The sequence below is a fragment of the Vulpes lagopus genome, chromosome 15 (genome assembly GCF_018345385.1).
Source record: "Vulpes lagopus strain Blue_001 chromosome 15, ASM1834538v1, whole genome shotgun sequence".
NCBI lineage: Eukaryota > Metazoa > Chordata > Mammalia > Carnivora > Canidae > Vulpes > Vulpes lagopus.
This window is the reverse complement of record NC_054838.1, coordinates 14,369,874-14,381,957: the sequence shown is the minus strand read 5'-3', so window position 1 is coordinate 14,381,957 and position 12,084 is coordinate 14,369,874. Positions and strand designations below refer to the sequence as shown.

At 45.0% G+C, this 12,084-nt stretch overlaps 1 protein-coding gene and 1 non-coding gene across 2 annotated transcripts in view; both read left to right on the top strand.

Annotated features, from left to right (window-relative positions):
- PARVA (parvin alpha) overlaps window positions 1-12,084 on the top strand; it is a 165,498-nt gene that overhangs the window by 99,320 nt on the left and 54,094 nt on the right. Inside the window, exon 4 of the mRNA XM_041729625.1 lies at window positions 2,208-2,310. Coding sequence (XP_041585559.1) covers window positions 2,208-2,310 — 103 coding nt within the window. The remainder of the gene's footprint in view (window positions 1-2,207; window positions 2,311-12,084) is intronic.
- LOC121476711 lies at window positions 5,409-5,515 on the top strand. The gene has a single exon (XR_005984001.1). It is a non-coding gene; the product is annotated as a U6 spliceosomal RNA (small nuclear RNA).

The window sequence follows — 12,084 nt, the reverse complement described above, 5'->3', positions numbered from 1 at the left end:
CTGTAGAGCCCCTGCTCTGGGCGGCCTGCACCGAAGCCACTGCCGAGTGAACTGGGAGTCCCGGGCAGTCATGGTCCCGCAGGTGGACATCTCAAATTTAGCAAAGATGGGACATGGGCGCTGCCCCACAAATGGTGTTGGTCACAAGCGCCGGAGAAGTTAGCACAGATGAGCTCACACGTGCCAGGATCTTAGAGTTCATACAGTCTTCCCACTGCTTTTCTCAGGGACCCTCGAAGGCATCCTGCATGTGGGTCTTCGTATCCTCCCCACTTACCGATGAGGCAAATGAGTCTTACAAAAGCCAGTGGTTTGTGTTTGGTCACAGCTGAGGAGAGGAGATGGAATTCAAGCAGAAGTAGATGAGATTAAATGAAGTAGTGTACGTTGTGCCTGCCACAGGGGCTGGCGGGTACTCATCCCCTGCAAAATGTCCATGCCATCCCCCTTTGGATTCCTCATCCTGTTTTTCTTCTTCAGCTTCTCCAAGCTGCCCTCAAAACAAGACAGAAAGGCACCGGATGCCAGAGTGGTTCGTTCAAAATGTGAACCGGATCCATCATTTTCCTACTCAAACCCTGTGTATAGATTCCTACCAACTGAAGGTTGAGGCCCATGCTCCTGAGGGCAGTGGTATTTGGGGTCTCATGCTCTAGCTGCCTCTCTAGCTGTCCCTATTAGAGTCTGATGACTGGTCACCACTATTCAAACCCTTCTATCTCCTTCACTAAATGGTGAGGTGCTCAAGAGACTCTTCTTTCATCATTGTACCCCCAGGATCCAGCACAGAATGTGACATGGAGCAGCTATTTCTAAATGCTGGATGGGTGGGAATAGATGGGAATGACTGGCTGGAGGGAGGGAGGGAGAGTAAAGGTAGGGAGGGAAGATCCTATGGACAGTAGAACAATGTAGAACAATGTACTGTGAAGGCCCCAGGCTCCACCCAGGTGTGGGAACCCAGCCCAGCTACTGCCCCTGTTATAAAGGGAATCTGTTTATACTGCAGTGCAAAAGGTGATATTCCGTGTGACTCCATTTATCCAAAATTGTGGGTAGTTGCCTGAGGCCTGTCCTCAGGGGAGGGGACGGAGCCCAAAGATCCCAGAGGAACCTTCTTATGCTGAGGGAATTTCTCTGTATCTTGGTTGTGGTGGTTACATAAATGACTAAAACTCACCAAACCATATCTTTAATATCAGTTAATATCAGTTAATTTTACTGTATATAAATAATATAATAAGCAAATGAGCTGAAAAATTTTAAAACAAGAGAGCAATGGACTTGGACCAGCTACAGTTTCCTTATCTGAAAAAATGAAGCGAATGATCCGTCCGTCTCAGAGGTATTGTGCAGATTAACTCTACGAGATGCCCCATGGAATGGCTTCGCTCGGTGCTTGGTGCAGAGGGTGCTCAGGTAATGGCAGCCGCTAAGAGAGACACGAGAGAGGAGACCACACTGGCCCCACAGAGAGGTAGCTCGGGGCCAGGAGATCAGTCCCTTAGAGGGGGATGGAGAGTTCGGTTCCTGTGTCTGTCCATGATCCACGATGTGACCTTGGCAAATATGTTCACTTCTGTGTGTGATCTCCCCTCCTGAGCATGGGGGTGACAGTAACCACCTGGCCGAGTGTCATAATGGGGGAGAGCTTTATTCATTCGTAAGATGTACCTCCACCAATCATTTGGCCCTTGCCATACGTAATTCTTTTCTGCTATCTGAACTGAAGTATCTTCCTCCTCCATTTTGGAGGTGGGCAATCAGAGGCTCAGAGCAGAAACTGGCCTGCCTTAGATTCATAGATTGTGGAGGTACATGCACAGAGGCTCCTAGATGACAGAGCTACACAAATCAGTTAGTGGGTAACTAACCCCAGTTTATAGAACTCCATACGTTGCCTGGTACATCCCTTACCCCAAACACCACATGAATGTAGCTTGCCATTGGGGTAAGGGATGGTAAGGGGCCACAAGATATTAACAGGGACGCTGTTAACAGGTGTCACCAGCACTGGAAGCTCTTGCACCAGAAAAAGAACAGGGTCCCCAGGGCTCACACCGTGTTGTGACCACATACTAATCACAGGGGCCAGTTCTGCTTTCCAAATCGGAAGCTCATTTAGATTTTAACTGTCCAGGATAAGAAAGCTAATCTCTAAGAAAATACGCATGACTTTTCTCTTATTCGGTCTCTCTCCCCGGTAGGTATTAATTGACTGGATTAATGACGTGCTTGTTGGAGAAAGAATCATTGTCAAAGACCTGGCTGAAGATTTATATGATGGACAAGTCCTGCAGAAGCTCTTTGGTGAGAAGGGGGTTGAGTGTTGCGGTGGAGATCTTTGATCTGCAGGTGGATGGCTCACCGACTCCTAGTTAGGGGCTTGTTCTCAGTTTACAGCAGCTCGCGTGCAGTGGACTGTAGATGTGTAGAGTGTGGGATACAGACCAGTGGGGCATTGAGGTGTCCTTCTGGAATCTGTTTTACACGAATGAATGGCAGAGGGAGTTCAACAACCACATGGGGCTGTTGCTCCTAGCAGTCGAAGGCCATCAGCTGGGGAGATGAAAAGATTCCAGTGGATACTGGAAAACATACCTTACCCTCTCCAGAAAGTTGTGTACTTGTGGCCTCTGTAGGTATATTTACGTGTGTGTGGGGGGAGGGGGTAAGTATATGTTTGTATACCTCTGTCACCTGTGGGCTTGTGTGTGTGTGTGTATATGAGTGTGTGTTTGTGTGCATGGATGTGTACTTCTGTGATCCGTGGACCTGTGTGTATGGGTTCCTCTGTGTACCCTCTCTAGGTCAGGTGCAAGTATGTGGGAGCCTGTACCTCTGTGATGTTCGGCCTCTGTGTGTCTAGGTGTGTTATGTCTGGGAAGGTGTATGTCCATTCCAAGTGTTCCCATGAAAAATATAAGGCCTCCAGGGAAAAAAAGGTGAATTCAGGGGTGATCTCAGTGTTGAAAGGCCAAATTCAGCCTGAATTAGTTTGGACTTTCCTCAACTGCTCCCCATTTTCTCTCTTGTCCCAAACCTCTGCTCCAGATTCTAGACTTTCATTCCTAGCTGTCCACTCAGCTGTGTGCACCTCACACAAAGCTCATCTACTTTTCCCAAGATACTCCTTGACCTCTGAGTTAATAGAACCCCTTCTCCCTCTTTCTTGCCACCTCCAGAGAGGTGGGGGCCCTCCAGGGTGCATTTCTTCTTGCACCCATTGTCTCCCTGCCACCTTCCCTTGTCGGCACTACTGAAACAGCTTCCGACCTCGCCTCTGTGCCTCCCCTCTCACTGGCCCCAGCCCACTTGCACGGCACCAGCAGAGGAGCCTCCTCCAGACTCAAGTCTAGTCTTGCCAGTTCTTGCCCTCCCCTACTAGGGGGACCCAGGCAGGCCCCATGGCACCACATTCAGACATATCTGCAGCCACTACCGGCTGTCTTCTCAGCCTCAGATCCAGACACCTTCACACGTGTGGTTTTTGTAATGTAAGGTGCTGAGTATCGTGCCTGACACACAGTGAGTGTCCCATCAATATCTTTCATCATTTTCATTAGTACTAGCTTTATTTTTTTTTAAAGATTTTATTCATTCATTCATGAGAGACAGTGAGAGATGCAGAGACACAGGCAGAGGGAGAAGTAGGCTCCTGTGGGGAGCCTGATGCAGGACTCGAACCCAGGACCCCAGGATCACGCTCTGAGCCAAAAGCAGATGCTCAACCACTGAGCCACCCAGGCGCCCTGACTTTATTATTTTTGTGAATACCCTTGTGGTGTTATTAGGTAAAGGTCTATGGGCTTCTCGAGGGCAGGAACACCACCTCATACTCATTTATCCAGGCTTCTCCAGTTTGCCTGCACATATTGCCTGGCACTTAATCAATGTGTATTAAATGAATGAATGATATAAATTCTAGTAATTTCCAGGAAGCTAAACTGATTTGGTACCCAAACATCAACATTAGTGGGTGTTTAATATTTAAAGGCTTGTAAACGCAATTGAACACAGAGAGGAAAAGGCTTTGGCACGTGTCCTTGTGGAAAAGCCATGAGCCTCAACTGAGCATCTCCTTCTGCGACTGTGGCTTTTAACTCCCCCCACAGATTTCTGGTTGGGATCTGAAAGTGTCTCGAGATGCTCTGTGTGGGGCTTTCAAGGCAAGGGTGGAACGTGGCCATGGAGTGATGGAACATGGTCATGAGGTAATCTTGCTGCTGTGAATGGTTCCAGAACCGCCCAACATCGCGTCCATGTGGCCCCGAGTCAGGCACAGAGCAGTCACATTCGATTATTTCAGATCCCAGCCTTCCTGTTGAAAAGGTGATGATGCTTTTTGTCAACCTAAGTCTAGACCCTTTGTAGGTCGATGGCTGGGCACACATATTAAAAGCTATATAGGCAGGCTAGCCAGCTGGAGAGAACCAGTTTGCTGGTAAAAATATGCCTCAGGAGCTCCTGGGAAGAGTCAGTCTGGAGATAGTTTGGGGACCCTCTAACCTCGACTCCCCCCTGGCTGTTTTGCTATCTTCCTCTTTCCCAGCAAAGTTTCTCAAAAGAATATTTGGCCCTGTATCTGCTTCCCCACCATTTATCATTCCCTGCTGAGGTACAAGCTGGATACCACCCCACACCTCCACCGGCTTTCCCTTCTGAGGTCATCATGTCTATTCTGGTGACGTCCTATGCTGTGGCATCCGACACTACTGAACATCTGGCCTCCCTTCCCCAGGGCAGGAGGTTCCTGGGATCTCATGCCTGGTTCCCTTCTGCCTCCGACACACCCCGCTTCCCTAATTTCATCTGCCTTTCTTCTCTGTATAATGGTGGCCCCTTCTTATTTTCTCACATCCTCTTCCTGGGTGTTTCACCTCCTTCTCCATTTCAGCCATCACCTCTCTGATAATCATTCTCTGAAGGTATAACATCTTTTCTTTTTAATATCTATTTGACAGAGAGCACAAGCAGGGGGAGTGGCAGGGAGGTGGGAGGAGCAGGGAGCCCAATGTGGGGCTCAATCCCAGGACCCTGAGATCATGACCTGAGCTGAAGGCAGACACTTAACCGCCTGAGCCATCCAGGTGCCCCTGTAAGGTGATCTGCTTTCTAGGCATGCCCACCTGGGTGTCACACAGGCACCTTGGAACCAACCCAAACTGAGCTGCTTATCGTCCCCCTCCTCACCAAAAGCCATTCTGCTTTCCATAGCCATGCATGGTGTCACAACCACACTGCCGTTGCTCCGATTAGAAACCTGGGAGTCATCCTCTCTTGCTCCTTCTCTTTCATCCCTCATAGTCTGTCCCAAATTATGACCACCATATTTCCATATGTAATGTGTCAAACATCCCATTTCTCAACCAGGTAGTATGTGTAAAGCACTTAGAAAGTACTGGCTCGAGCTTCCTTCAGCAGCACACATACTAAAATTGGAACTTTACGGAGAAGATTAGCATGGCCCCTGTGCAAGGATGACACGCAAATTCATGAAGCGCTCCATATTTTTTCAGGAAGTTTCCAATTGTCTTGATGCTAATGCCTTGCTAGAGGGAAAAGCAATCTTTAACTTGACAGTGACAAGACCTCCAGTATCTTACAGGTCCTCCTTAGCATATGAAAATCCTTTTGAAATCTCTGTTTTTGCTTACCTCCCCCAACTGTGCACGTATCTAATCAACCACCCCTCATAGGCCCAGGGCAGCAGCTCTTTCTGCCCACAGGTCCTGTCCCTGTGCTTTGATAAAACCACCATTTTGCATGAAAGAAAGAAAAAAAAAAAAGAATGAATGAATGAATGAACTGGCTTCCTACGTGCTAGGTTGCTGGAGCTTTCTCCACCATCTTCCAGCCCCACTGCTGCCACCTTAGCTTCTCTGGATCCAAAAATCCTTCTCTCTGTGGTGTGCCGCTTCCTGCCTTTGGTAGACCTCTAAGAGCTTCCAGATCCTCTTTAGAGTTTACTATTTATCTTAATATTAAATAGGCCATTTGTGAATGGGATTTTAACTTTCATTTTGAACTAATTTTGGACTTAGAGGTTCAGAGAGAGTACAGAGTTCCTGACCCCCCAGCCCAGTTCCCTCTAATGCTAACGTCTTACCTGACCACAGTACAAGGACAAAAACTAAGAAATCAACCTTAGCGCAATACTTAACTAAGTTACAGAATTTATTTGGATTTCGCCAGTTTTTTACATTCACGTTCCTTTTCAGCTCTTGAATCTAATGCAGGATCCCATGTTGCATTCAGTTGTCAGGTCCCCTCCAACCTGTGACAGTCTGTCTTTCTCGTCTTTCATGACCTTGACACTTTTGAAAAAGGACTGATTATTTTGTAGAATGGCTCCCAACTTGGGTTTGTCTGATGTTTTCTGATGATTAGATGAAGGCCACAGAAGTGACGGGTCCTCAGTGTATCTTAGCAGGGAGTACATGATGTTAGCGGGTCTTATTACTGGTGAGTTAACCCTGATCACTTGGTTAAGGTGGGGCCTATCAGATTTCTTCACTGTGAAGTCACTATTTTTCTCTTAGTAATCCATGTATTTAGGGGCAAGGGAGATCACTTAAGATCATGCAAATATCTTGCTTTCCCTTAAATTTAAATATATGATTGAGATTATCAACCCTATTTTATACTTTGTATATTAGTCAGCGTTCCAGAGAAGCAGAACCAATAGGAGACATACGGAGATAGGGCCGGAGATAGAAACTAACAGTGTGCTGGGCACCATTCAGGTGAGCCAGGGAGCTCTGGGAAGGGCCATCCACATCATCCAGAAGATAAGAGGGTACGTGTTCTGCCTTAGGAGCTGCTCCTCATGAGCGTGGCTGTTTCTCTGTACCTTTGGTGTTGCTACCAGGGAAGACGCAGATGCTGGCCATCCGGGCCTGCCTCTTTCTGATGCTACCCCCACCCTCTCACATCTCTCACACCAACAGCTCCAGCCCTTTCCACACCTCAGGACAAAAGCTTGCTGTATTTGCATCCCCAACACCTAGGCAATAGACAGGACTGAGAGAGGCAGGAGAGGAAGGATTCTAGAAAAATGCCTACGCTAGATAATCATTTCATGGGAACATAACCTTTCCTGACTTGGGATAGCTCTGTGAGTTTCCTTAGGGTATGTTTTATTTAACTGATTCTTATCTTTAAACATGTGCTCCTCTGTTTAGAGGGATGAAAGTCATAAGGCTCTTCCCCCTGGTTTTCACAATTGCATATGCCCGAAACAGGGTATTTTGTTCAAGCATGTGACAGAGAAAGGTCCCCTGGGCATAAAGGTTCTGGAGGAGGGTTTGTTGTTTTTGTTTTTGTTTTTTTTTAATTTTAGGGTGTGTGTTTGTCTTTGTCCCTGATAGACCCTAGAGAGTACCTCTTACACTGACCTTACTCTTGTCAATTAATATTCATTAAGCAACAACCATTTCATTTGCTACCTGCTAACTGCTGCGTTTAGGGATATAAAAGTAAACATGTTGCAGGGTAACATACATTGTAACACAGGGCCTCCCTGTAACTCATGGCCTAGGGGCACAAAGGGCTGTGGGATATCAAGTAGTTTAGGAAAGGTACCTTGAAAGAGGGGGCATTTTGAATGTAGCCTTGTGGAAGGAGAATTTCAACCAGGTGTAGAGGGAAAAGAACATTTTAGCACAAAATGCTGCTGGTACACCCTTGATTTCCATGGAGGCAGAATGTTGTGCAGACAATGAGGGCATGGGTAGGTGATCATCAAGATTAGTTGTACAGGACGTGTGGCTAACACAGATGAGACCCAGCACCCAGACCTTGATTTCTTACGCCAGTCTCCAATAATAGAAACCAGGGTATTTGGAGAATTGGCAAACTCTCGATTGGAGCATTTTGAGTGCCAAAAAGAGGGGCTGAGAAAGCATATGTATCTGTGGGGAAGGTATTCAAGATCAACCTAAAGCAGCCCCATTGGCTAATGGTGGAAAAAATTGAGCACATAAATGAATGACAGTAATATTGGGTTATAGTCCAAAGTGTAAAATCAATATCCCTAAGTTCATGTTGATATAAATAGCTAAATAAATGAGAGAAAAGGGACAACTCTTTCGCACTGAATAATTCTAAATTATTCACGTATTTACAACCCCCTCAAAGAAGTAAAAGTTTGGGTGGTTTGCATTTTAGTGACTGGCTTCCAGTGATTATGGTATGGAGCTGGGGAAGGCAAGTAGCTTTGCAGTAGAGAAACAAGGTACAGACCCTGCTTTGACCAGGTGATCTAAGTTAACATCACCAATGATAAATCACATTGATAGCATGTACCCTTGATACGATACAATGAAAAGAGCACTTCACTTCTGTGGTCTTCCTCCACAACCCATAACCTCAGTCTAACACTGAGAAAAATATAGGAAGAACTCAGTGCTCCTCAAAACTGTCAAGGTCATGAAGAGCAAGGAAAGTCTGAAAACCTATAACAGAATAGAGGATGCTAAAGGTGACAGTGATGAGTAGGTGTGAACAGAAAAAGGACATTAGGGGAAAACTAGTGAAACCCAAAGTATGGAGTTAATATTCATGTACCAATGTCAATTTAGTAGTTGTTAACAGTGGGTGAAACTGGATTCAGAATATGAAGGAACCGTCTAAACTATAGTTTTTAGCTTTTCTATAAGTCTAAAAACCATTCTAAAATGAAAATTTTTATTTAGAGAAAGAAGAAGAGCCTGCATTATAGAGAACCTTGAACAAAGAAGTTTAGACTACATTGGGTAGGTAGGCAGTAGTAACTGCTGATGGCCTGTGAGCCAAGTGACATGATCAGAAATGGGGCTTTTGAAGATGATCTAGAAGCAGTAGAGGAAGTACCAGCACAGCATCTCCTTGTAATGATGATGTCAAACTAGAGGGGGGGCTGTATAGATGGGGAAAAGCTTCCAGAAAACCTAGCAATACAAGGAATAAGCAACTAAAGGAAACTGGTGAGTGTTGAATGGGGATGGCCCCATGAATCCCAGGGAGAGAAACATCTTGAAGGGTTTGATCATATTGGTTTTGACAGTCACTTCCCCACACCCAACAGTAAGTAGGCTGAAGTAGAAACTGTGCTAAAACTGAGAGAGGAATGAAGAGAAGGACAGGAGACGAAGTTCCAACCTTGGCTCTACCACTACAACATTTCTCTGCAGCTCAGGTCACTCTTCTGTAAAACCAGGATGATGGCCTCTACAACCTCACAGCTGAGCTAATACAGTACCACTAGCCACGTGTAGCTATTAAAAGTGATCAAAAGTAAAAATGTATGTACTTAGTCACACCAGCTACACTTCAAATGCTTGATAGCCACTTGTGTGTGTCTAGTGATTACATTCAGAGAGTGCAGAAATGAATATCTCTGTAAGTTCTTTTGGACAGCACGCTCTAAGGTCTTCCTGCTCTAACAGTCATTGATTCTAGAACACTTGCAGGTAATGCGTACTGCTATTCTTAAACTGGAGGAGGCATTTTTCTGGCCTCAAGCTGGGTGAGGCAGGATACCCAGCTTGAGGCCAGGATAAAAAGGATCTTCTTATTTTTTTGTTTATAAGTAATAGAGAAGCTCTCTCAAATTTCTTATGAAGTGGAAGTGCAGAGCTGTACATATGGTATGTCACTGTGTGTGTGAGTTGAGGGACACCTCTAATGCTTGAGTTTGTAGAGAACATCTTAGGGTAATAGTCACAATTAATTCTATAGAATGGAGCCAGGGAATCTGGAACTACAATGGGAAGAAGGGACTTAATAATTTTCAAAGCTTGAATTTTTTCCATGTTTATATATTATCAACCTTATTTAAAAAAAAATACAAGGGTTTTATATATAAATTTCGGTAACAGATGTGAAGTAACCTATCAGATGTCAAATAATCCTTGACACATTTCAATAGCTATCCCAAGTAAAGCCATAAGAAAAGGGAACTACCTAGATATGATGGTGAAAACAATGAATATATTAAATAGTGAAATATCAAAGACATGGTATTAGGGACAAGTCAGAGATGACGGCTCTCACTACCATTATGTTTCGGATATACTACTTAATGTAATAAGAAAAGAAAATAGATTTTAGTGTTCAACATTGGCTAACTAGGTGTTCAGACAAATCCTCTTGGCATGTTTTAAAAATCTGGGTGACTTTAAAAATATTTTTAAACTGATATAGAAGGGAAGGAAGTTCTTCTGATGCCAGAATGAAGGAAGTGTAAATCTAGTAAAATAAGTATTAATTCCTAGTGACCTGTAGCCTAAGGCTTAATAGGTCACACATGCAGGGTCAAGAGAAAAAGCCTGGATGAAGTTGGATCAGAGACTCCTGAATAATGCCAAGCATCTCTGAAGGGCAACAATTCCAGTGGGCATACTAGAAAGTCTCGTCCTATAGAGAGTCAGTAAGGATAAATGTCTCAGCCTTGGATATACATGAAACAACAACAAAGTCTGCCCTTGATAATTCTTTATCAAATGTCTGTACCCACACAGATTTAAGAGTAGGATTCACACTACTTATGTGGCTTTAAAAGCCCCAAGATGGAGGGATCCCTGGGTGGCTCAGCAGTTTAGCACCTGCCTTTGGCCCAGGGTGTGATCTGGGAGTCCTGGGATCGAGTCCTGCATTGGGCTTCTGGCATGGGGCCTGCTTCTCCCTCTGCTGTTCTCTCTCTCTCTCATAAATAAATTAATTAATTATTTTTAAAAAGTCCCAAGATGGGAAGGAGAGAGGAAGATGGCAGAGTAGAAGAATCCTGAGCCTACATCGTCCCACAGACACATTGAAGAAACAACTAATATGTAATACAGTTCACTCTGAAATGACCTGAGACTTGCAGAGCAGATCTCCACAACTAAAGGCTTCAAGAGAAGGCCACATTGAGAAGGATAGGAGGGGAGGAGACACGGGAGGGACCCAAACCCTTGAAACAGTGATGACCCACATACAGGAGGGCTATTACTGGATGTCCTCCCCAAGGAGTAAGGAAACCAAGCCTCAAATCTATCACCTCTGGCCCTGGGGACCTATACCATGAAGTCCCCATAATGTCTGGTTTGAAAATCATCGGGGTTTAATTCTCAGGGCAGGGGTTGGGTTGGAGGCAGGTGTAGGAAGCTAAGCCTCTGCTCGTAAATGGCCAGCACACTGTATCACTTGACCTGAGACCCAGCACAGAAATAGAAGTTTGAAAAGTGCCTGGGATATACATCAAGGAGAATTATTAATAACTTTAGGACATGTGCCAAAGTGAGGTAGGTATCTGCAAGAGCTTTCTCTGAAAATAGAGGTGCTGGCAGGCCTCATTTTTCTTATTCCCCTTCAGCCTAGCTAGCTGGGCATTTGTAGAAACCAGTTCTGGCACTCTCCATCTACCTTGTAACCTTGCAGCTCCTACCACACCCATGGGGCAGCCCCAGATCATACCAGTGTCTCTCTAGAGTGACTCCTTCCCCTGGGAGGGGGGAGCTTGTCCCACCCACCATCACACCCACTATAGTTGCACTATAGTTGCAGCCAGCCATGCCAGGGGCAATTGTTGCTCATCAGTGTGCCTGCAGCAGTTGCATCCAAACCACAACAGGAGGGCATATGTAGCACACATGGAGGACACTCGTGGAGCACCTGTTTCTGGTGACTAGAAGGATTGTGCTACTAGACACCACAGGATGCATTCTACAGAAGACTGCTATTTTCAAGACCAGGAGGCATACCTGACCTACCTAATACATTGTAAGAAACACAGAGAATCAGAGTAAAAGGAATATGATCCAAACAAAAGGAAAAGACAAAAAATTCCAGAAAAACAGCTAAACAAAATGGAGATAAGCAATTTACCTGATGAAGAGTTTAAAGTAATGGTCCTAAACTTTACTCACTGGACTTGAGAAATGAGTGGGTTAAATCATGGGGAACTTAAAAGAGAGAGAAAATATGAAAAATAACTAAGCAGAGCTGAATAATAACTGAAAAGAAAAACACTATAGAGGGAATCAACAATACAGTAGAGGATGCAGAAAAATGGAGCAGTGATCTGGAAGACAGAGTAGTAGAAAGCCCTCAAGATAAACAATA